Genomic DNA, 25,424 nt, shown 5'->3' with positions numbered 1-25,424 from the left:
CCCCAATATCAATACAGGCTGGGGGGTGAAGGGATTGAGAGCAGCCCTGCGGAGAAGGACTTGGGGGTGCTGGTAGATGAAAAGCTGGACAGGAGCCAGCAATGTGCGCTTGCAGCCCAGAAAGCCAACCGTATCCTGGGCTGCATCCAAAGAAGCGTGGCCAGCAGGTCGAGGGAGGTGATTCTGCCCCTCTGCTCTGCTCTGGTGAGACCTCACCTGGAGCACTGCATCCAGCTCTGGAGCCCTCAGCACAAGAAGGACATGGACCCACTGGAGCGGGTCCAGAAGAGGGCCACAAAAATGATCCGAGGGCTGGAGCACCTCTCCTACGAGGACAGGCTGAGAAAATGGGGTTGTTCAGCCTGGAGAAGAGAAGGTTGCGAGGAGACCTTATTGCGACCTTCCATTACTTAAACGGGGCCTACAGGAAAGATGGGGAGAATCTTTTTAACAAGGCCTGTTGTGACTGAACAAGGAATAATGGATTTAAACTAAAGAAGAATAGATTTAGACTAGACATAAGAAATTTTTTACAATGAGGGTGATGAAGCACTGGAACAGGTTGCCCAGAGAGGTAGTGGAGGCCCCATCCCTGGAAACATTCAAGGTCAGGTTGGATGGGGCTCTGAGCAACCTGATGTAGTTAAAGCTGTCCCTGCTCACTGCAGGGGGGTTGGGCTAGATGACCTCTAAAGGTCCCTTCCAACCCAAAACATTCTATGATTATATGATTTTCAGTGTTGGGAAAAAAAAGAATTATAACCACTGCATTGCAAACTGGCCCTACTACTGAGCAAGACTGACAGAGATTGATCCCAGCATGTAGCTCACCAAACAACAGATAAAATGTTTACTACAAAGTTGCCAGAATACTCTTATCTCAAAATCATTACTCAACTTAGTATACATATTTTAAAAAATGCTTACTTAGATAAGTAAATGGTTGACACAGAAAATTTAAGTGTACTTACCTGCTGCTGTAAGCGAAGTTTGTCTTCTTCCAGCTGTTTGATTTTTGACCTTTCTAGCTCAACCTGGTGTGCACATTCTTCCCTGGCTCGCCGCACAGAATCATGTAGCTCCTGCAGTTTTCGTTCATGCTCTGCTTGCAACTCCTTTTTTACTCTTTGAAGCTTAAAAGTGAGACATTTATATCAATCCATAGGTGCAAGATCTTTATTTTAAGAGTCTTTTTTACAACTGTTACTACTATTCATGACAGAAAAAAATTGTTATCCATTTTAGAAATTAATCAGAAATTCCATTGTTATCTATATGTTTGCTATATACTCTTTTATTGGCTTTCAGTTTAACTAATGACCTGTAAATTACTATATTTGGGCTACAAATATATGCTTGATTGAGCATTGTAAAAATGGACATATCTGTATCTCTACTTTGATTGCTAAAGGCAAATTTTATATCCACCTTTGTACTGCAAACTAAAAAGCTAAATACACCCCTTCACTGTAGAAACAGTGGGGTCACAGCTACAGCCAAGATGCCTTTACGTCAGTAAGATTGCACTCTTCAAACTGAGCATATTGAGAGAATTTCTCATTGAGCTAAACAGAACAGTCCTTGACACGTTTGAACTTTCTAGAAAGATGTTACTGGCTCAGATAACTGCTAGCTGAATAGAAACCTCTCCAAACAACCCATTTCTCAAACTGTGTAATTGCTAAATGAACCCTACATCATTTTGTCTAGAGGCTTTTGGAATCCACTGATTTTTATTATCTCTAAACCCTCAGGTCAGAATCTCACTAAATTTAGAGCAAGTTTTGAGACAAACATGTATGAGATTCAAAACAAATACTTTTACTCAGACTGAAATGCATTCAGCCAAACCTAATCACTGGATTTTTTACATAGATGTTAAAGGTGAAGTCAGACATTATTTACAGCACAGACTGCATCCTGAGTACAGAACAGGACACAGGCTCAACCAGGCAGTCCGTGTGTCTTAACTTTGTTCACAAGCACAGCAGGGATTGATATGATAAAAAGATTAATTTGAGCTGCAGGAAGAAAGAGAGAGTTTGCTAGACTGCCAAATCACCACAGCAGTTTACCTATATAATTGTGACTTTGTTTTGAAGTACAAAAATAGGCAGTTTATTTTCTTTCTTCCTCTTTTCATATTACTAGCTTCCCTGAGGACTAGCACCGCATTTCCTCATCTTGGGGGTATTTAGCGAGATCTAGAAACAGTGGTACCTACAGGTTTTTCCTACATCACCTTTGCCCCTGTCACTATTAAAAAAAATATGAAATAGGAACTCTATCAAATTGCTGGATAACAAAACCTGGACAATTGCAGTTTCTCCCCGCTCTCCTTGTCATCTTCTCCTATTTCAATGGTTAATCCAGCAATTACTGTTTGAAGTAAGGCACTCACACACATGTATAATGCTCACCTGACAGTACTAAACTTAAAATTGAGATATGCTAATGTTTTATAAATAACATTATTATATAATTATATATAAAGACTCTCTATACATAGATTGTCTCCACCGACACTCTAATTCTGTTAATAATAGAAAATTTACAGTTCTATAATTCTAGCAACCATTTAAAGTTCATTGAATTTCCATTTCAGTAAAAAAGTGTAGTTGTAAGAAAACCTGTCTTAAATTATCAGTGCTCCTCTGTGTATCAGTATGAACATGGCTATTTCAGTTCTCATACACAGGTCACAATTGTCTCTATATGAAAACTCAACAAACCTTATTGAAATAGCTCATGCAATTGCATTGTTTAAAATGTACACACACATTTTACCTCTGATTCAGCACTAAAAAGCTGTCGTTCTCGCCTATCTAGATCTCTCAGTGTTTTCTGAAGTTGTTCTTCCAAAACAGTATATTCTGCTACCTAAAAGAACAAGAAAAAAAAAGGCTTTTTTTCTTGCAATAAAAATAATGTCTTAGGCGGGCGAAGAATTTACACATGTTGTGATATATGATACTGACAATTTTTGTTTGGAAATTTACATATAAAACAAATCTCCAGCTCTTAATTATGAAATCACAATGGAGAACCCTTCTTTCTAATACAATAAAGGCTAACAGGTTACTATGTACAGCTGGGCTATAGAAGAAGTGCTTTTTGACCATGCAAGTGAGAGGCAATTGAAGTTAAAAAGCCCCCAAAGAAAGCAAGCTAACCAAAAGAATTTCTAACAAGAGTCTATCATTAAAGGCTACTTTTAATTTTTTGCACGGTTTTAGACTAGATGCATGCATACCAGTAGGTTTGAGACTAATTACAGACCCTTTGTTCTATGTTAGTTATGAAACACTTTGTCAAATTTTATAGTGATATGAGATCTATAATGAGACTTTCAGCAAGTATGAGTTTCCTTACCTTTTTCTTCACTAATGCTTCTCTCTCTCTATCCCTTTTCTTCCATTCTTCTGCAAGTGCTTGCATATGGGCCATTTCCTTCTTCTTAAGCTTTTAAAAGCCAAAAAAGGAACAAAAACTCTAAACCAGAGAATCAAATCAAAGTTGTTGGAAGTGCAACTTTAAAGGAAAGGGTATTAGCAAAACTAAGCCTTGAAGGAAAAGAATTAAAAACTTAGGACATTAGCTTATATAACTCAAGGTATGATTCTGACAGTGAAAGGTATTTCTTACCCTTAAGTACAAAATGCAAAGTAAGGTCAAGTTTGAGAAAAATATCCTAACAAATAGACACTAGATTCTCAGTACCTTTTAAAAAGAAGCATGAGACTAAGAACACCTAGAATGACTTCAAGAGTAGAAAAACAGCAATGGGTTTTGACTTGAGAATAAAAGAAATGTAGTGTTAATATTTAACACCAATAATTTGAATCTTGAATATCTACTGTACTTCATAAACAGTAAGGAGAAATTGTGAAGGGGGTATTCTTTATTTCACTACCTAGTACCTACTGCAGTCACTTAACAGAAAAGAATGAATCTTCTTCCTTAAGAGTATGGAAGATAATTTGTGTACATTTGAAGTTTTAATATTCTGTATGAGCAAAATTTAAGTTAATGCAGTTAACATTCCTCTCGCCAATTCTGCTAAAGCTTCTCTGGCAGTCATGCAGTTCAGGAAATAAAGAGAAAGAGTACAAACCTGATTTTCAAAAATGTCCTCTTGCATTTCCTTCCACATTTCTAACTCCAGTGCTGCTTTGTATTCCAGAGTTTCTCGAGGTTCTGGATGGTTTCCTGGAGCACAATGAGGCTGAGTGTGAGGGACATGCCGCTGTTGACCAGCACCTACACACTGATATAAAAACAGTTGATTTTTAACTGGAAACCCAACTTTTCAAAATGTTCAAGGAAAAAATTTAGATTTTTTTAATAAAATTTATGTAAAATTTACTTGAGAAGAATCCGACACCAGAACTTCTTGCATCTTCACAAACCCATAGTCTTCCAAAGTGATAGCATACGAAAGCTCTGCTATTCTGTTGCCTGACCTACAAATAGCGTTAGAATGTTATTTTAATGAAAACTGTCTTAAAATACAGAAAGTGAATTGTAAGACAACACACAAAATGTTGAAATGCTAAAAGGTTCTGTGTAAGCTCAGAGACTCTAAACAGTTGCCTACATGAGAGCCCAAACATGCTCTCCCGTGTATATTGTTTTAACATAGGGACTGACTTACACATCTATCGTAAGCTTTCTGACTTTAACAGATAGCTAAATAGGTTCCCAATGACAAGTTAACAGCTTACTATAATCAACACACCCCTGTAAGAAGATAATGATCCAAAATTGTACCTGCAGTCTTAAATCTTTCTAACAAATATACCTGTTGAATACAGGTATTGCTGCTGACTTCGTTCTAAGACAGTCAATGAATTTCATTAGTCCTGCTTTTTTAAATGGTAACAGTAACTTTCTAGTTATCCACAGTATAATAAGTCAGTTAGCATATCATGTTTGGTAAGCCATCCTTGGATTACTAAAAAACATTTCTGGAAGCTTCAGCACAGAGAACCGAATCTTTAAATCCAGTTATAGGTTAGATATCTATCTGCTCTTGTACAGTGAAAAAAATGTCTAGAAAACCAACATTTTAATAAACCAATTTGAAATTAGTTACAGTTTCTGCTTAACTAGAACAGTTTGTCTCTGGCTGTCTCATCTCTAATCATAGACAAGATGTAGTAAACAAAGGTAGCTTTCTGCACAGAAAGACATTAAGGGAAGGAATACACACAGATCATGTAACTGAAAGTTATTACTAGTTTAACATGAATGTACACTGCAGTGTAGACCTGTACTTGGTCAAAACCAAAACTATTATTTCAGTTATAATTATTTAGTGATGCAAAGGTAATTACACAATCACTTGAAGCCTAGAAGCTGCAGAATTAGATATCAAGCAATTTGCAACAAAAGGCTGCAGGAATTAATCATGGCTGTAGTTTTCACAGAAATTCTCTTCTGGCAAATATAAAAAGACACTAAAATATTTTTACAAAGGTGTAATCTTCTACACAGTTATTTGCACATAAGTTAACATAAATTATTGCATTAAATTCTTACAACTTTCTAGCAGTCACTGATTAAAAAACAAAAAAATATTCAAGGCAGTGGACCTCAGAAATCTGAGTAATTAAATCAGTTTAACATATCAGTGTAAAAAGAACATTACACCAACAAGAGCAAAGCTAGAAAGGTATCAGCACAGCAAAATTCTGCAGAGACCTCATTACATTTTGAGAATGCCATCTAGTGGTTATTAAGTTTTGTGCAAAACCAGGTTTCATTTTAACAAACTTACTGGTCAGAATGTGAACCGTAATGCACAGTGAAATCATAAAGTAACTCCCCACAGAATCAGGCCATGCTGGCTTTCACACAAAAAAGTTTAAACAAAGTCAGAGATCAATTTTCTACCAATTTGGGAGGACAGAGGATACCAGTCTTTGTGTCAGTAACCTGAAGTTTCCTGTGTGTCTAATATAGCATGTTTTAATTACCTGTAGGATTAGAGGTTTAAAACTGACCTCAGTCTTAATAGCAATTATATTTATTTCTAAAGGCATAATCAAGTCCCATTACCACACAGAAAAAGATGAGGGTCTAGACGCTGATTACTAGCACAGTTCACATCTTCAACAAGGACACAGGACAGAAGTAACTATAAAGTTTCTTCTTACACATAAAAAAGAACATCACTCCTATGTAAATGAACATTTATCTTCAGATGAATATTAACTAATAGTACTGCTCCTTCTGATGTACACAAGCTCAAACCCCTGCTACTATCACAGGGTATATATAATTCTGAAACAGGAAACCTCTCCACGCTATCAATATATCTGTCCTCCTAACTTTCACTGAAATCAGTTGCATCTGAAAGCATACTATGGACAAAGTCTTAACTATTTTCTGGAATATCAGCAGCTTTTTGTAATTGTTAAGTAACTTAGGAAAGTGCATCAGTAACATTTTTTCCAATTAATTATTTCTTTAACACTTCTGTGAAGCTTACTCAAGATCATGATTATATAAAGGTTTATTACAATGACTCTGCTGGTGGTTGCACAATATGCCTGTGACAATGTAACTTTTAATCTCTTGGACGCCTACTCCCACCCCCATCTTGCAGTACATTGCAACCTGTTTACCTATTCAAAAAGGTGAACAGGAGGAGCTTGCCCCTTTTTTGGGGAAATATTAAACAAACAATTCTTCAAAACTTGCTACAGAGTGTTTTTTTTAAATAGTTTTACCCTTGTGCTGCTGTGACACTGACTGTTTCATTACAAGTCTGACGCCAGCATTGTTCACCATTACTACCCAAGAACCGGGTTTTTTCCGAAGCCAAAACATTTGAAAGCTGGAGTCTTGCCACCCCTAGAAGTAAGTCTTTAGTTGTTTTATCCTTGTGCCACAATTCAACCAGCAGAGGTAATCTGAAACAAAGAAGTGATTTTAGTGTCAGGCATCAACACAGAAGAGGAAGGAATCCTATTAATTTGGGAAAAGGACCTCATATTCTAAAAGTAACTTCCCAAGTCAGTGATGGTCACAATTGTCAAACAAGACGGGTTTGCTGCCTCTCATTCAGAGGAATGAGACTGATTGCCTTTTTATCTTTGCCATCACTTATTCACTTTGGTCAGATTATCATTCCTTCCTCCAATTATTAGAAAGAACAATGCTGCAGTGAAAATGATTGACTGAATAATCATAACAGACCTAGGTCATCTTCATTTATAAATACCTATAAATAAATTTTAGTCACTGCCACTCACAGAATACACCTCCTGCACCTCTTCTTTCAAAATACCACTATTTTGATGATTCTTTGTTCCACATCTTAATCAGTTATCAAGAGCTAGTGGGACTACTGGGAAAATTGTGCCACAGCCCTCAACACTGTACTCAGCTTCCTAGGTACTTGCTGTATATTCAAAGGTATCGGATAGTCACAGTGTATTAAAAAAATAAACTTACCTATTTCATTTGAAGTAATGCTTTGTTAGAACTATGCTATCAACCTTTAATTTAACAACTTACAGCAACAGCACGTGCTTCTGTAAGCAATGATCCCTGCATAAGTAGTCAAGAGATAAAAGCAAGAATTTTAGAGTCCCTATCTTTAAATGTAAGTAACAGAGAAACTGGAAGAGCAGTGTATTAAATACTAGTTGGCATTAGCACTTGGATTCTTTACTAAATTCTCAAACTGATGATCTTAATTAAAAGATTTGAACTTGTGATTGCATTTACAACAAAAAAGTGTAATTAAGACAAAGTTATCACCTGAAGAATGTATCTTGAAGCTGATGAGGTATAGTTGCAAAGTCAAATGCACAGTAGGACTGTGGAAGAAAGACTTCCATGTTCTTTCTGACTTCTACAGGGGGGCTTGTCATAATAGGGGCTGCACTGCCAAAAAATGGATACGAGTACCTAACAAAACCAATAACATAAATAAGCAAGTAGTAAGGTAATAAATAGATACCTTTTTCTAATACCGTCTGCAACAAGAAAACCAGCTCAGACATCTTTTACTGAAGCATAACTTGTATTAAAGTTAACAAAATTTGTGCAAATACATCTAACAATAGAATTTAGTTCTCAATTATTCCTGTTTTCATTTACTTCAGCACTAATCCAGCTTCATTTATATATGCCATTATTTTGACAAAAAAGCGTTAATAACCTGTATGTCCACAACCATATGACTTAATCTTTTATTAAAATTCTGCAATCATTATTTAAAGTGAACGGAGAAACAGAAGGGAGGAATATTGTACTGAGATGTAGATTGCTACTTGAGAACATTAGTAACTATGTTTACAGCTAGGACTGGCCTAGCACGCAATAGTTGATAACTAAGTATACATATACGCAGTGCCAGAACCATTTGCACATTTCAGTCACATTTGAAGAATTTAGTTTTTAATTCTCACAGTTTAATTCAATAAAAGTCTAATCCTTTTACCAATATGATTTACAACGTGGCCTGAAACTACTCTACTAGCACAATTCAGTGTATGATAAACCACAACAAAGGGAAGGCCAAAAACCTCTTGAACTTCACTTTGCTCAAATGGACAATACCAGCTGTAGGGTAAGTTACTAATAAAATACATGCTGCATCAAATGCTGCCACTTATAAAATTCCATACTTCAGCTGCTTGTGCAAAACTGTCTAAAGAGCTTGTTTAGACCTGAATGAAATAATGCTCCCAATATACAGCCATTTTTTACACTACAACTTTTCTTAGCATTTATGTGTTTGGATGCTTCTCCTCTTCAGTTTCTTGCCATATTCAGCACTGACTGTAAAAATTGAAGTGCATAAAACAGCAAAATCTATTTGTTGCCACTGTTCTGCAGCAAATTCATTTTTGGAATGTTATGTGAAAAAGCTTTTATGTGACCAAATTCCATCCATTGTTTCCCACATACTATTTAATAATATAGCCTATACGGAAAAACATTAATGATGTAATCTATAGTAGTTATGTTTTAAAATATTCCACACCTCCCACCCCAACCCTACCTTTTCACCCTAGTTCAAACAAAGCTTAAACTCTAAGAGTATTTAACACAAATAGACTTCCTGGTGACCAGTTAAAACAGTATTGAACCAAACTGTCAGAAAACAAGTGCAAAGCAAATGCAGATGTACCTCCACAGCCACAAATATTCAACCCTTTTAAACGGAATCACCATTTAAAGACAGGCTTCATCATGTGCACCAAAAGGGCCTAATGGAAACTGGAAGGAAAAATGTAAAAACTGCTATGAACCACTGAATTCAGATATGCCATAAATAACTAATATTCCACGAGTAGAATTTTTTTTTTTAACAAAATCATCCTTCTATCTACAAACTCTTGGTCCTAAACTCTAAGGAAAACCTAAAAAAAAAAAACAAAACAAAGAAGTTGATATAAGAAAGTTTCTCTCTTCACTGACAATGTTAAAAAAACAACCAAATCCCAATCTCCATACAGGTACTGTTTTCAATACCCTTACTTTTAATTGGTCCTTCACCTTTGTATTTCTTATTCCTCCAACTCGGCATTCACCTCCCAGCTAACATCCACTTATTCTCCAAAACTGCTCCTGTATTTTCTTTCATGTTGACATCAGTAACAAACTAATCTTTAAGCAATTGTTCCAAACTGGCACTGGTAGTTTTCCATTTTTGCTTCAGGCACAAAACTCATGTATCCAAAAAGCTTGTCTTTTTTATAACTCCACAAATTAATGTAATAAAAGATACTAATTCTCCCTGCTAAGGTTTGCTTCCTGTATGCAAAGACTATTTATCAAAAAACCCTGATACTACCTCTCATAATGATAACGCATTTACTACACTGGTTCTTCACTTTAAGACTAGAATGCACTACTTCTAGATTCACTGTCACACACAAACCAGGTGACCTGCCTTTTACTAAAACACTACAAGGAATTCTTGGTGGAGTCATGGAAAGCTACAGAAATCACTCCTTCAATCAGCTGGAAAGGCAGCTGGAAAGTAAGGAGACAAGTAATCCTCCTTTTCCTCTAAGGACTGAAAGATGACCTGTATTGTCTGAGCTCAGATATTCAAGTGAGATTTAATACTAACTACAGTACAGGTGAAGTGTTACATACTATTCTTTAATGCTGTAATGCTCAGAAGTTTAGTGATAAACCAGACGCACATTCCAAAGTACTTCACTACTGAAAAGCAGCTACATGAAGGTAAAGGGCATCAGACAGCATATTGCCAGCAATCATTCAGATTATGAATGCTTTGCACTGAAAGGAAAGATACTGTTATCACCAAGAATAAGATCAAGAAAAATAAATCATACCTTAAAATGCAATTTATTGGAAAACCAACTTCCAGACCACGTATACTTCGTAAGTCTATTGAAAAGCAAAAATGGTGAGAGGCTGCCGGAATGACAATTTTCTGTGCTGACACAGGCTCAGAACTGGATGCACCCACAGGATTGGGCTGAGATGCAGCTACTGGACCATTATCAGCTGAAAACACAGAAGAGAATTTGTGTGCATTTTTAATAATTTGTTCTGCCCAAAATAACAAAATACATTAAAGATAGGTCTCACATTTTAAATGCAAGTACAGATAGCTTGCTTCCCCAAGATATTTCAATTCCTTGTAATATAAGCTAATACTATGAAAAACAGCCACTCTAAGTTACTGCTTCCAAAGAAAAACCACAAAAAACACAGTATACTTTAAATCTTCTTAAAACATTCTATAATATTTTTCCCTCTTTTATTAATCTTCAAAGCTATTTAAGTTCACCTCACTGAAGAAAAGTTTAGACTAAGATCCAAGATATTAAATTCTTCAGAGGGGTGCAATAAGACTTCAGTTTCAACAGTTTACATAATTGTTCCTAGCCAACTTGAGATCATGCAGAAGAGGTGGACTTACAAAAAAAAATCATTTGTAGTAACTTAGTTTGCTTTGCATTAACTAACCTGTTTAGTTTGGGACTGAAGACAACAGAGCACCAGGTCAATTGCAGTGCTCATGTAAGGAAGCATCAACTATTGGTCCCAAGCTGAGGTTTAACTATTGAAATAAACTAAAGTGCTCTAGCTAGGTCTGTGAATCACATCTGCTTATGTCCTTCAATCAGAACCCACCTACTGTGACACCCATTTTACAATTTAGGATGCAGAAGCTACAGTGCATGCCTGTCCAATTGCATCCAGGCTTCCCAAGGCCTTACACTGGGACCCAATACTGTCTTTGAAGAGTAACAAGTCAAACTACAAATTTTACAGACAGGTCTCCAAAAGGTATCCTCCAAAAACGTTTAAGATAGTAAAGCAGAGAAAGAGGCAAAGAAAATGTCAGAGCAGAACTCAACTGCCTTTTGTAAGTGCTAGTTGTTCTGATCCTCTTCCTTCATAATCATCTGTTTTAATATGTCATTTGTAAGAAATACATTATTGCTAGCATTGACTTTATTTTTTTCCTGCTTGTTTTTGAGTGTTTTATTTTCATTAACAGTAACAATACAAAAAAGAAAATTCAATAATACTTTCACATCAGCTAGTCAACACAACATAGAAATTAAATATTTCTCAGTCATTCAGGTAAAATGTCACTAAATTGCTTGGCAAAATGAAATGGCTGAATAGAAGCTTAAGGCTGTCACAGAAAAGAGAACAAAAATTGCATACAGCCTACTATTAAAATTCATTTAAGTTGCTACTATATTAAAATTTCATTCCATGTACTAAATTCAATACATTTTGCATTACTGGAATTTTGCAGATCTGACAATAGAGGTGACTTTGCTCTCTTCTCCAATTTGAAAACTGAAAGCTCTTCAGTATACTGTTTGTTAACCTCTTGGCAAGACTCAGCCACCAGACCTGAAAGGTAAGTGTGAAATGACATGTTTTACATCTTAACAAAACAGAGTTATAAAATTATTATTACTATTAATAAAAAAGCAAAATCCTGGATTTCTTAACTGCAGATTCAAATTAGTTGCTGGGTTGACAATACTTTTTCTTGATAGATTCCATATAAAGGACTTAATCCTTGCTTAGATAAGATCAGTTATGATTAAAAGAAAATTTGGCTGAATTAGCAGACAAATCCTGAAAGCATGTTCTAGGACACAGATCTTCCTCTACAGAACTGGGTGTCTTTAGGACCAATCTCAAAGGAACAGTAATACAAATATCATTAGAAAAATAATCATTCAGCTTTATTCACAGATCATCTCTTGGGAAGATGCATGTTCTGTAATGTTTAGCAAACTACATTCTTTCTTCTGAGCTTTACTGTATCATTATAGTATTTCTTCCTTTTTCATCTCTGTTCCTCTTTGACTTGTCCCCAACCAAGTCTTCAAATCAAAAACGAAACAGGGGAAGTCTTAGAAGGCTATGGGGACTACCAAGTCCTTACAAAATAACAAAAACAAACAAGCAAAAACCCCAGTTGCTTGGTTTTGTCCAGGAATCTGTATAGTATGTGCCTTTGTTTTCACAATTTATTATCCACATAGTAAATTCCTTAGAAATCTTGAAAATCACAGATTTCCCCGCCTTTATTTAATAAATGTGAATGTTAGACCATTTCATCTCCTCATCGAGCAAGTCAGTTTCTTCACAGGTATTGTACTGAACCTTCCCCTTCTCAAATTCAGAGAATTCCAAACATTTATGGTATTATTTTTCAAGCTGATGACCATCCAATTCACTTGTAATCTACACACCTCCAAATCCCCAATCTGGCTCTTCCAAGTGTTTTTAAACAACCACCATGTTTGAATTACAACATTTATTCTCCTCCTGTGATTTGTTTCATGTAAATAATTCTTACTTGCCTGAAATTTATCACCACAAATGAGCAGTACATGATCCAAGACTACACTTGGCAACTGGGGAAAAAAATTCTATACCACATACCCTTTGTCTTTGGTTTCATGCCTTTTTCAAACTTAAGACTTTCCACTTCACTTTCTGTTGCTTCATCTTCTGCTGAAGAAGAGTGGTCAGCTTGAGACGGGACATTCTGGGATCTCTGCTGCAGGCCCTCTGTTCTTCCACTAATAGGTGAAAGAACTTTCTCTTGTGACTCTTTAGGTTCAGTCGGAGCATTTAAGGGAATCAAAGGCTGAATGAAGTGATATAGTTTTCTTATTGATCATGGCTTGCACTGAAAAATTCTGTCTACAACATTTTTATAGTTTGAGATTATTTTTCTGACATAGGAAAATGAAGCAATGAAAGGATTATTCATATAAAGCAACTTATTCTTTCAGGTTTTCTTTTACATACTTAACTCCCAAATAGAACTTAGAAATACCTTTTTTTTTTTTTTAACATGAAACTGTGCAACTATGTCTAAACCAACAATAAATGAGTAAGCTATACCTGGGCACTCAAGCTCTCCCTTTGCAGAATTACAGATACCCCAACAGTAGGAGCCATATCCAAAGGCAACTGTGGCAGTTTCTGTTTAGTTCTATTTGGTGGAACAAGGACAAATGCTCCTTCTATAGCCACGGGGTGTTGATCAATCTCCATATTTCCTTTCTTCAGTAGTCCAGACAGCAGTATTTCAGTGCTTCCAAGAGACTGGTCCCCACAGCAAAGATGGATCTATATACATACAAAAGTGCTAGAAAGTAACTGGCATATACATCTCCACTTGAACTGTCTGTTCAGCCTCTACTAAAGGTAGCACATACAACAAATTAAAATGGTCACCCCTAGTCTAGTCCCTGTATGCTGAGAACAAGCATTTTGAGGAATATAAGAACAGCTATGAAATTCGGTATTGGAGCAGGTAGGATTTGCCCACTGCTAGCACAGTAGCAGATTGCTGCACTGCCCTTCTGAGGCCATGTCATATCATCCCTTCTGGAGGACAAATTCAATAGTTTGTGGCTTCTAAACACAGCACAGACTCTTGCCCTTAATGTATAGGCATATAAAATACACGACTGCAAGGTAAAGAAGAACAGTTATTTGAAAGCTCAGCCTTTGTGCATGTATTTAGACACCACTTAAATAGCAAGGATTTTTTGAATGAAGTAACTGTGTTCTTAATTCCTGGTAAGAATCATTATTCCTTTTTCAAAACTTGACTCACTCTTTCTTCCTTCCACAGACATGTCTACACCTACGTAAAAGATGGATCTTAAAAACCAACACACTCTAAGGTAATTTATTTTCCTCAGTGAAAGTTACTCTTTGAAACTTACATACCAACTTGCTCTTTCCCAAATAAGAGTCACTTCAGTTCTGTTTTAGCAGATCAGAACACTGTACTCTGATCCTTAATATTTATTACACTTAATGAAGACTTTATGCTAAAAGGTATCAGCTGCTGATATACACACCTAGGTTTGTATATATGTACATACACAATATATATATATACCACCACCACCCCCTGCCCCCTAGTCTGGCAGCTAGCACCTTTTGTAACTAAAGTCTTCATTTTCAGAAAAAAATACATCAAATATTAAGGATCAGAATACAGTCCTCTGATCCTATATCCTAAGTTTTAAGGAGCTGAGTGAGAAGTCAGAGAAAGAACACTGGAAATCAAGATGTGGATCTTACCTCACAACAACCCTTGCGCAAAAAAGCATTCTTTAACATGACAAAAACACGCATAATTCTCTGTATGTGTACACATATATGCTATATTAAGTACTTTGTTTCAAGACTAAGATTAAATTCCAAACACTTCAGTGCGTATGTTTCTCCCAAAACTGTCATTAGAAAATATTTAAAGTTGAGACAAAAAAATCTGAAACAATATAAGATTTAAACAGAAACATTCTTAAACTAACCTGGATAACAAAACTAGAATGGTCTGTACAAGTTTAAAGAAAAATAACTTTTAAAGGGTCCAGATCCAAGACTTACTTCATATAAGTAACACTGCCTTATTTACCAGCTATGTTATTAGAAACCCTGTACTACACTCAAATAGTCTCTTGTTTTCTAATGAGTGAAGTGTAAGCCAGGCACAGATTGCCATAAATGCTTTCAATACTACCCAAAATTTAGAATCATAGAATCATTTAGGTTGGAAAAGACCCTTAAGATCATAGAGTCCAACCGTAAACCTAACACAGCCAACACCACCACTAAACCATGTCCCCCATTTAAAGGCACAGCTAAAGATAAGCAATATCCCATAACAGGCCAAATATGGCTGTGGTGTATTTAAAAATAGTATTTGGCTAATGAGTAGGAAAAAAGCCAGACCTCCCTTATTATTCACAAGGAGTGCTGAGGACAGTGTTTTCAGAACTTAGGCAAGAGTGACCTGAGCAGCTGGTGTGGGTGAGGTTATCAGAAGCAGCACAAAGCAGGACTGTGGGCTGCAGATGGCCTGATTGCAGAGCAGGTCCCAGAGCTCAGAGCTCTTGAGAATGCCACATTAGCAATTTGGGAATATCATGTTTCAGCAATACCTTTTATCATGACATGTAACCCAGCTTACTATAGCGACTGTACAGAAAGAGACTGCACTCATCTGAGCTGGGAAACTTGCTGATAGGGCTTCCCTCATATCAGCAAGAGAATCAGCTTATATTTGAGCCAAAATAGTGTAATACAAGCTAGTTTGGGAAAGAGAAATGCTTTCCAGTTTCAACCTGACCTATACTCTATTTCTTTTATTTTCATTATTTATTTTCATTCACATTTGAGAAGAAACAGCTTACCTGCAATTTTGACTGTGCACAAAGATAAACTTGAAGGACATCAGCTGTACTACGTATTCGAACTGAAGCTCTTTCTGGCTCAAAGTTTGGATTAATTAAATCAGTGAAAGGTTCATTTGTGACATCATTTCCCAGTAATGAGTAGTAGAAAAAAAACTCAGGCTGTCTTTCAGGAAGCTTCATAGTACTAGGAACTAACTAAAAAAGATGCAGAAAAGAAGAATGCATCTCTTTCATTAACGTACAGTTACAGTAATCCTTAAGCATTAGCTTGCCAATTAAAGAACTTAAAGTAATCTCAAACTTCTGAGCAGCTGACCTAAATCCTAGCTTGTAATACACACAAAATAAAAAGAAAACTTTTATATTAATACTCAAACTGAATAAAAAAAAATCTTACAAGCATACCAGTAATTTGCAAAATCATAGAATCATAGAATCGTTTAGGTTGGAAAAGACCTTTAAGATCATCCAGTCCAACCATGACCCGTTTTGAATTACCTTCAAGATTTATCAGCACCAAGGGCTGTAACTAACATCGTATATTCAATCATGCCAAGCACCGCCCAAAATATTCAGAAATAAATAGTGCCTCCACAAAATACTACAGTGTAAATAAACAATACAGATTAATACTGAGATGACTTACATGACTAAATAAAAGACTGGAACAGTCAGAAACAGCTACTACTTCTTGTAGCCACTGCAACTGTAAGTTCAATGCCTAAAAAGGCACAAGCTACCCCAGAGTGATCACAGTAAATCTATTTCACAAGGCCCTATAATTCTGACATGGAAAACTATTTTCTCTGAAAAAAGATGACAAGACTGAGGGAAGTTTATCACACACTATGAGTTATATAGATCAATTAAAATCATGCTGGCTTGGAGTCATGACTTTCACAGTTACTCGGGCATAACTATTTTTAAATCAGACAACATGTATCAGTGTGGTACAGTAGAGCATAAACACAGCAGCTCAGGTCTGAAGCCGAAATAATCACATTAGCTTGGCACTTCATTCAAGCTAATAAGTCCTTCCCTTAGGCAACGTGTAAACTCTGTTTCATATATCTCACAGATCTGAAAGGTATTTTGCCTTGTTTGAACTTCAGCACATGGACACCACCTTGAAGACTGATATTATCCATACACATGCTTTTTATACTATAATGTAATATAAATGTATGCATTTCATAAAAATGCACAATTTAAAGTAAATGCAATTTTAGTGCTCCAAAAGAATTCTGATCTTTCACCTGTAATTTGACATGAAAGTACTACATAAAGTTTTACAATCCAAATTAATGTATATTAACTCAATATGGGACAAGGCTATTTATTGCAGGAAACTTAAACGCCAATAAAAAAAATCCTAACTAGAAATAAGGCGTGGGAGGGCAAAAATACAAACGTAGGATAGTACTTCTTAAAAACTACACATAGCAAGGAAACAAACCTGCTCCAACTGTGTAGCAAACACAATGGTTACAGACAAGACAAAGTAGTCTCTGCAATGCTCTGCTGGTCCAATTTGATGATAGCCCTCTTCTTCATTCAAGACTGGTGCAATACTTTTAGGGTCTAGTCCAGAAAGAAGGGTAGATACTAAGAGTAAAGAAAAAGGTTAAGTAACTTGTGACCTTATTAATTGCTGCAGGAATCTTATATATAACTGTACTTTTAGCTTTGATTATTGTACATGTGGAAAGAAAGATTACAAATAGAGATCTTGATGCTTGGTTCCAAAGCATTTCAACACAAAAAAAGTCCCTAAGTACACTTAGGTATAGCTACAAAAAAATTCTGAAATTAATTTCTATTCAGTGGGCACAGATGTTATTTTGAACACTATGCTAGACAGAATGCTAGTGCATGTTTTTACTTAATATTACATTGAGTAACATTACAGTTACTGGAACTTTATTTCATTAGGTTAGAGTCTACCATCCTGTTTCTATTTTACTCGTTAAAGGAACTGCAAGACAGTAACAGCATATGACAACCTGTTCAATTCTTGAAGGAAGTATGATGCCTCATTTCACAGAATTTTGGAACGTGTCATTTGAAGATTTTTCATCTGAAGTCTTCAGTGCATAAAACACTCTTTGTATTCTGGTTTACTAGTTTCTACGCTATAGTGCCAGTAATTCAATACATTTCACCTCAGGTTACACCAAAGAGTAATAATCACCCAGCACTTTTGGTTGTGAACCAAAAGGCTCCATTTCAAACACTGGAAACTTTAGACCACTTAGGTAAGTGAAGCAAAAAAACATTAAAAACACAAAACTGTATGAATCCTAAAGGGAAAACACTTCCTTAACCATTTGACTAGACTAGAACTGGGTAGTCCAGCTTTGTCATATGCAATACTTGGAACATAACTTTAAACCTGCAAAAATCTACACATTTGTTTCCCTCCATTGCCTAAATATGGTACTCATAGAACCATTTAGGTTGGAAAAGACCTTTAAGATCATCCAGTTCAACCATTAACCTAACATCACCAAGTCCACCACTAAACCAATTAAGGGTAGAGTAGCAATTTTGTGTTTCCTGCCTTGGTGGCTGGATTATTTATAATGAAAGTAAAAACTAGGAATCATTAAGGCTGGAAATGACCTCTAAGATTGTCAGTCCAATCATCAACCCAACAAAACCATGCCCACTAAACCATGTCCCAAAGTGCCACATCTACCCGTTTTTTGAACACTTCCAGGGATGGTGACTCCACCACCTCTCTGGGCAGCCTCTTCCAATGCTTGACCACCCTTTCTGTGAAGCAGTTTTTCCTAATATCTGATCCAAACCTGCCCTGATGCAGCTTGAGACCATTTCCTCTCATCCTATCGCTAGCTACTTGGGAGAAGAGACTAACACCCACCTCACTACAACCTCCTTTCAAGTATTTGTAGAGAGTGATATGGTCTTCCCTCAGCATCCTCTTCTCCAGACTAAACAACCCCAGTTCCCTCAGCCGCTCCTCACAAGACCTGTGCTCCAGACCCTTCACCAGCTTCATTGCCCTTTTCTGGACACGCTCCAGCACTTCAATGTCTTTCTTGTAGTGAGGGGCCCAAAACTGGACACAGTAGTCCAGGTGCGGCCTCACCAGTGCTGAGCACAGGGGGACAATCACCTCCCTGCTGCCGCTAGCCACACTATTCCTGATACAAGCCAGGATGCTGTTGGCCTTCTTGGCCACCTCGGCACACTGCTGGCTCATGTTCAGCCAGCTGTCGACCAACACCCCCAGGTCCTTTTCTGCCAGGCAGCTTTCCAGCCACTCTTCTTCAAGCCTGTAGTGTTGCACAGGCTTGTTGTGACCTAACTGCAGGACCTGGCACTTGGCCTTGTTAAACCTCATACAGTTCGCCTCAGCCCATTGATCCAGTCTGTCCACGTCGCTCTGCAGGGCCATCCTACCCTCCAGCAGATCAACACTCCTACCCAACTTGGTGTCATCTGCAGACTTACTGAGGGCACACTCAATCCCCTCATCCAGATCGTTGATAAAGATATTAAACAAGACTGGCCCCAAAACTGAGCCCTGGGAAACACCGCTCGTGACTGGCCACCAACTGGACTTAACTCCATTCACCACTACTCTCTGGGCTCGGCTACACAACCAGTTTTTTATCCAGTGAAAAGTACGCCCGTCCAAGCCATGAGCTGCCAGCTTCCCAAGGAGAATGCCAAACTGAGTTCTAGCTGGGCTTTTGCTTTTCTAATTTCCTCCCTGCATGACCTAACAAGATCCCTGTACTGTTCCTGAGTTGCCCACCCCTTCTTCCAAAGGTGGTATACTCTTCTTTTTCCCCCTGAGTCCCAGCAAAAGCTCCCTATTCAGCCAGGCCACTCGTCTTCCCTACCAGTTAGTCTTATGGCACATGGGGACAGCCTGCTCCTCTGCCCTTAAGACTTCCTTCTTGAAGAAGGCCCAGCCTTCCTGGACCCCTTTGCCCTTCAGGACTGCCTCCCAAGGGACTTTCCCAACCAGCGTCCTGAATAGGCCAAAGCCTGCCCTCCAGAAGTCCATGACTTGAATAAGTCCACGTATTGACTAATCTGGAGATGACAGAAGGAAGGGAAAAGCTAGCAAACTTGTGTCAGTTATGCCACAGAAAGCATGAAGTGCTGGGTGAAGGCAGAAGGAACTTCTTGTATTTTCTGCCAGTGTCGTGAATGGTAGGAGAGCTTGTGGGCAGAAAGATCACAAGGGAAGTAGAGATTAACAAATAATTTACAGTAGTTCCTTGCCTCCTTTACAAACTTTACAGTTTGCAAAATTCCCTGTGCTTAGTTGTGAACCTGAAAGGACAGAGTAAGCTAAGTGATTTACACTGGAACTTAAATACTGCCTTAACCGCTCTTGCAATGCGGCCAAGTCACTGAAGCCTGGGCCAGAAACCTTGTAACTTACTTACTGCCACTGACCACTTCGTTTTTTTACAAAACCACAGCCACAGATCATGATAAGCAGATGATGAATTTAGAATTAGGAAAAAGTTATCCTCAGGGCAAGAACACAAAGTACTGTAAGTTAAGTACGAGAAAATCCACTACTTTGAACAGAGCCTCAGTTTTTAGAAATGAAGCAGTTAGACTTTTGGGTGGGGGATGAGGGGGAAGGTGAATCTGTTTTTGTTTTGGGGAATTTTTTTTAAAAATCAAGTTTAAGGGTTTGGTTTTGTTTTTTTAAACTACTAACTTGCACTAAAAAATCCCAGATAACGCACAGGACTTAAAGACACCTACTAGCATTGAGTTCTAATAGATTTTTGACACATTTCACTAATTACTTTTAAGAGGAATGTACAAGGGAATACAGAAGTAGAGTAAGTCCCAACAGTTAAAGTAGATGTTACTACAAAAACTTAACGATACAACACAATTTAAGTACTGAATGATTTAGATTAGATGAAAAACCCATCAGAAAAGAGAAGCAGCCTACCCAACAAATGAAATATTGTACTACTTTATAATTCCAAGCCCAAACTCCTGAAAATGCATTCTATAAAGAAGCTCCTTTCTTATTTCTTTCATTACAGAACTTTCTAAAGCCCTAAAACATCAAGCATTTTACTTATAAAATGCCCATCAGAGTAAACTATGAGTCCCTGACGCTGATTTTAAACATCAGCTGGTTTGCAACTCTGTCCATCTGAAAGTCACACAATTACCACAGTAAAGCACCCTTGTAAAGTTATTACCACAATGTACATTATTCAGCTATAAAAGATTTGCATTGGAAATGCTACGAAATTAAAATTCTCTTGAGACTTAAAACACATTTGCAACAACTGGTATGTTCATCTGGCACAGGAACATTTTTAATTCAAAGTGAGTGATATTATGTTACTTACGCTTCCCTTCTCTAGGGGGTGCCTCCTTTGCTTTAAAACCATCAACCAGCGCTTTTGAATCAGTCTCCAACACAACACCTACTTGTATTTCAGATTTAAATTTAGTGTACTTGTTGCTAAGCAGAGGATACCACTTTGGTGCCTACATAATTAAAAACAAAAAGAAAAACCAAAAAACATTTAAAAAAAACCCCAGGAAAATAACACCATATTGTTACAGAAAAATCAGACTTGCTCTAGCATTTCTGCTTCATCATCTACAGAAACATATGTTGGTTTTTATTTTAAAAAATTCAGTCTGAGTACACTATTATACTAAAAGATTTTATAGAATGATTCCTGGAAGACTAGCTGAACATACTCTTTCCCACCAATTTGTACAGTACACAAGTTAGCAAGAAAAATATGCTATAAATCTTTAATTAGAAGAGAAAAAATCTTCAAGTTCTCAGCTGAAAGTGCACAGTAAGTTATATGGATCACAAATCCTTAAGTAGTGTGATGTTAAAATAACACACCAGTGTCCTGTTATGACCCATATCAGAATTCTGTTTTGACCAAGCACACCACAGAATTTTGATTAATTAAATTTATATAAACAATCATATTATGTTTGCTCAATGCTGTGTTAAGGGGCTAGAACTTCTGATCACCTAGCACATCTTCCACAGAGGGCCACTAAAAAAACCTTAAGACTTGATTTGATGATGGAGACTCAATTCAATTGCTTTGATAATTTTTTCCAGGTGATTAAGTCATGGAATTGCTTAAAAGTACTGCTTACAAGTGTTCCAATTCTCAAATTCAGAAGTTCAAGATTAGTACAAAAGTATTTTCATTTTACCATTTTCTTACATAGAGTCAAGATGTCCCTCCTCTAAAAAAGTACACGATCAACTAGGAGTCATACTCCAAGATAAGACTCAAAAGTTATGCCTGTGCCTTAATTCAAATTCTACTATCTCTAACAATACTGTCATCAAAACATGACTTTTTAAAGCTTTATACCCTGGAACATACCTGCTTCTTCTCCTGCACAGCCCTTAAATCAAGAACAATATAGCCTATATTCTCTTTAGCTGAAGATACAGTATCCAATGCAAAACACTGGAGTTTGATAGGTGTACGCTGCAACCTGAAAGAACAACTCAGTTGAAATCCAGAATGTAAAAGTTATCTCTGCAATTAGTTCACAAAAATAATTTGTAAGTTTCAAGCATACCAATGATACAAAATTTATGTGTTACATAACTAGTTTTAATAGGTCAGAAACTGAGTTTATATTGAACATCTAAAAATTCATCACTGAGCAACAGAATGAGTATGTGGATTGATTTTGTAAGAGGAGCATACTGGAGTCCCACAGAACCTCAAGGGCTATTAAAAACATGTTAGTGACAAATAAATTCAATCTCATCCATGTACAAGAAGTAAGCACTGCACTTCACATGAAACTGGAATTTCACTTGTGAGAGTATCTTAAAAATAGGACTTACGCAGAAGGTTTTTGTGCAAAGCACCTAACAATACTCAGAGGCATAGATAAGGTGTCTAGCATAAGGTACATTCAGGCATATTTCTCTCATCAAACATCAAAGACAATACGTCCTTTTTAACTTCTTTGAAAATACAGAGGTAATACAATCTATCAGTCAAAACCAAGTGACAGTTATGGAAACCTTATTAAATTTCTCACCTCTTCTATTTGACATTTTCAGAAACATTTTACTTAGGCTTTTCAGGCTTGAAGTCAGGTTAATTCTGTGTCACAGTATACATAAGAAACCTTGAATCCAGTGCTTGAACTATAGCATTATTAATTTGCTATAGGCTCTTGGTTTTTTTTTCAGTGGTGTAAAAACATACCCTTTAGAATTTTTAAACATCACTTATCCTGCCACATACTACTTTTGCCTGTTGTGGCAACATCATTTAGATCAGTGTACAGCTAAAAAAGTTTCTAAAAAAAAAAATTGTATTTCAGTAGCTGTAAAGACAAGACAATTAAATTTTATCTCCAGTCTAATTAGACTTAACTTTCTAATATTACCTGTGCTGATGAAGTGCTTTCCTGTCAAGTTCCCAAGCCAATTCTGTAGCAAATTCTGGCTGATCAGTATGCTCTACAGGATCAGTAGCCAACTGTTCACCATCAAACTTTGCTTCAACGACAAGCACATGCTTGGGTCGTTTTGGAAAATAGCGCCCTGTAAAAGAGTGTAATTGCCATGCACCATCACTAAAAAAGAAGTGAGAGCTGAGATTTATGCCATAAATCAATTACATAAAAATACATTTCCCATATCATCTTCTCTGCTCTTACCCTAAAGCTATGCTCTTCATATTAAAACAAAATGTCTTCCCACTAGGCAGAAGAAAGAAGAACGTAACATGAAACAGACTATTTGTGAAGCATCCAGAAATAGCAAGACATTAAGTAACAAAGAACAAAGAGAGAAAGAAACTAGCCAACTAGTATGATTTAATTTTGAAAAATCTAAGATTAGAAATAGATCCAGTGAAGAAGCAAGACAGAGACTGCAAGTTTTCCCTCTCCTGCCAATTTCACCACTGCCCAACATCAAAGCAGCAAAACACGATCTAATGAAAGCAGTAAAAGGTGTTTTTCCAACACTTGCTGGAAAAAAAAGAATCACTACTAGATTAGGGGAGTGCCTAAAGTTGTACAGGATTTACTCTGGGTTCAGCATCATCTCATATTTTGATTAATAATTTAAATGGCAAAATGAAGTGAACACTTTTAAAATGTACATGTAACGCAGTGTGGGGAGGGGCTACATGCACGGTGGAGGACAGGATCTTATTTTAAAGCTACTTTGGCAAACTACATAAATGGACAGAAAGATAATAGGATTTACTTGAGAAAGAGAAAGTATGGAGCCAAAAAAATCCCCAAACAACCCAAAACAAACACCCAAACACACAAAACCCCCACACTCCCCCACTAATTACATCTTATTAAGTGTAACCTGTAGAAATACAAGATGAAGAATGATTAGCTAGGTATCTGAGTCAACACTAAAAATACGACTTAAAAAAAAAAGGGGGGGGGGGGGGGGGCAGACACATGAAACGATCCTGATCATCATAAGACATCGGCTGGACTCCAACGTTTTGGTCCAAAGCTTTCCTGAAGTGTGACCCAGCTGAAAAGACTCCACAGCCAGCCAGCGACAACTGAGCCTCCACAGCCTCTAAGGAAGGGCTGGCGATGCTGCTGTCTGCAGGCAGAGAAAGGGAAGGCTAATACGACGCAAGGCTGTCTCTGCCTACATACAGGCTTGGTTCAGATGGAGCGGTGGCAAACGATTCTCTGCACCCACTGGGAACGGCAGTGATACGGGGTTTAAAACACAAGACAGGCTAGGCGAGGCTTGCAATGCAAAAAGACAGATTTTTTTTTTTTTTCAGGAAAGGAAGGATACTTTCATCATTCATTTTAAGAAATATTTTGGGCAAACACCTCCAGAAACAGAGGGTAGTCTACCCTGGCTTTAAGATAGGTACGTCCATAGCTTTCTTAACATAACCAGTTTATTAAATACAGCTTGGCTTATCCCGCTTAGTCGACAGAGAAAACACATCCGGAGGCAGCGACCACCCCCCATTTTCCGTCCCAGACGGAGACGACGACCAGCAGCCGGGAGGCCGCCACCCCTCCCGCCGCGCCGTTTACCTTCCAGGACGGAGACGACGATCAACAGCCGATCGGCGGCTCTGGAGACCATCTCCCCGCTCCGCCCGGGGGCTGCTGGGGCGGGGACCGGGAAGCACAGCCGCTGTCGAGGCGAGACGGAGCGGAGGACCGAGCGGGAGCCGCACCGCCCCTCCCGTCCTGCCGCCGCTCGCCACCCTCTTACCGCCTCGGAGCCTTTAAACGCCAACCGCCGCCCGCCGCCGCACTTCCGCCTAGCAACGGCGGCCCCGCCTGCCGCACCGCGCGTCACTTCCGGCGCGGGACGCCCCCGCCCCGGCCCCGCCCACTCGGCGCCGGGCGCTGCCGGCGCTGTAGGTGCCTGGGGCGCGCGGCGCCCCCGGGGCCACGTCCGGCTGCATTGCGTCATCTGTCTCTTTTTTCTGGGCTGGAAATGGGGAGTGTCGGGAAAAGGCCCGAGGTGCCGGCGAGCGGCTGCGGCGTTTGCGCTGACTCTGCCCGCAACTCGTGCGCGGGGTTGACTCAAGGAAAAGTAGTCGAAAACATCATATACATAAACAAACATGTAAGCGTGGCATCGCAGTTCTCACAAGCATTTCGCACTGCCAGTTGACAAATAGCAGCTACTCTTCAGACATCCTGTCTGTTAAATAAACAGCGAAGTTTCTTTTTTTTTTGTTC

General features: G+C 37.9%; 1 protein-coding gene across 4 annotated transcripts in view; it reads right to left on the bottom strand.

The window, feature by feature from the left end:
* Positions 1-24,853, bottom strand: part of CEP120 (centrosomal protein 120) — a 44,526-nt gene extending 19,673 nt beyond the window's left edge. The window contains exons 1-17 of one of the 4 annotated variants that reach the window (XM_075726042.1): positions 24,765-24,853; positions 23,118-23,274; positions 22,088-22,202; positions 21,068-21,209; positions 17,158-17,306; positions 15,699-15,896; positions 13,387-13,614; positions 12,919-13,126; positions 11,746-11,871; positions 10,326-10,500; positions 7,771-7,920; positions 6,735-6,917; positions 4,367-4,463; positions 4,115-4,267; positions 3,373-3,462; positions 2,788-2,880; positions 972-1,133 (exon numbers count right to left, since the gene is read on the bottom strand). In XM_075726042.1, coding sequence (XP_075582157.1) covers positions 972-1,133; positions 2,788-2,880; positions 3,373-3,462; positions 4,115-4,267; positions 4,367-4,463; positions 6,735-6,917; positions 7,771-7,920; positions 10,326-10,500; positions 11,746-11,871; positions 12,919-13,126; positions 13,387-13,614; positions 15,699-15,896; positions 17,158-17,306; positions 21,068-21,209; positions 22,088-22,202; positions 23,118-23,274; positions 24,765-24,816 — 2,478 coding nt within the window. In that variant the 5' untranslated portion in view covers positions 24,817-24,853. The remainder of the gene's footprint in view (positions 1-971; positions 1,134-2,787; positions 2,881-3,372; positions 3,463-4,114; positions 4,268-4,366; positions 4,464-6,734; positions 6,918-7,770; positions 7,921-10,325; positions 10,501-11,745; positions 11,872-12,918; positions 13,127-13,386; positions 13,615-15,698; positions 15,897-17,157; positions 17,307-21,067; positions 21,210-22,087; positions 22,203-23,117; positions 23,275-24,764) is intronic. The other 3 variants (XM_075726043.1, XM_075726044.1, XM_075726045.1) reach the window with 3 other exon arrangements.
* Positions 24,854-25,424: the final 571 nt, after the last annotated feature.

The sequence above is a fragment of the Pelecanus crispus genome, chromosome Z, assembly GCF_030463565.1.
Source record: "Pelecanus crispus isolate bPelCri1 chromosome Z, bPelCri1.pri, whole genome shotgun sequence".
In the NCBI taxonomy this organism is placed as follows: domain Eukaryota; kingdom Metazoa; phylum Chordata; class Aves; order Pelecaniformes; family Pelecanidae; genus Pelecanus; species Pelecanus crispus.
This window is presented reverse-complemented; position numbering and strand designations above follow the sequence as displayed.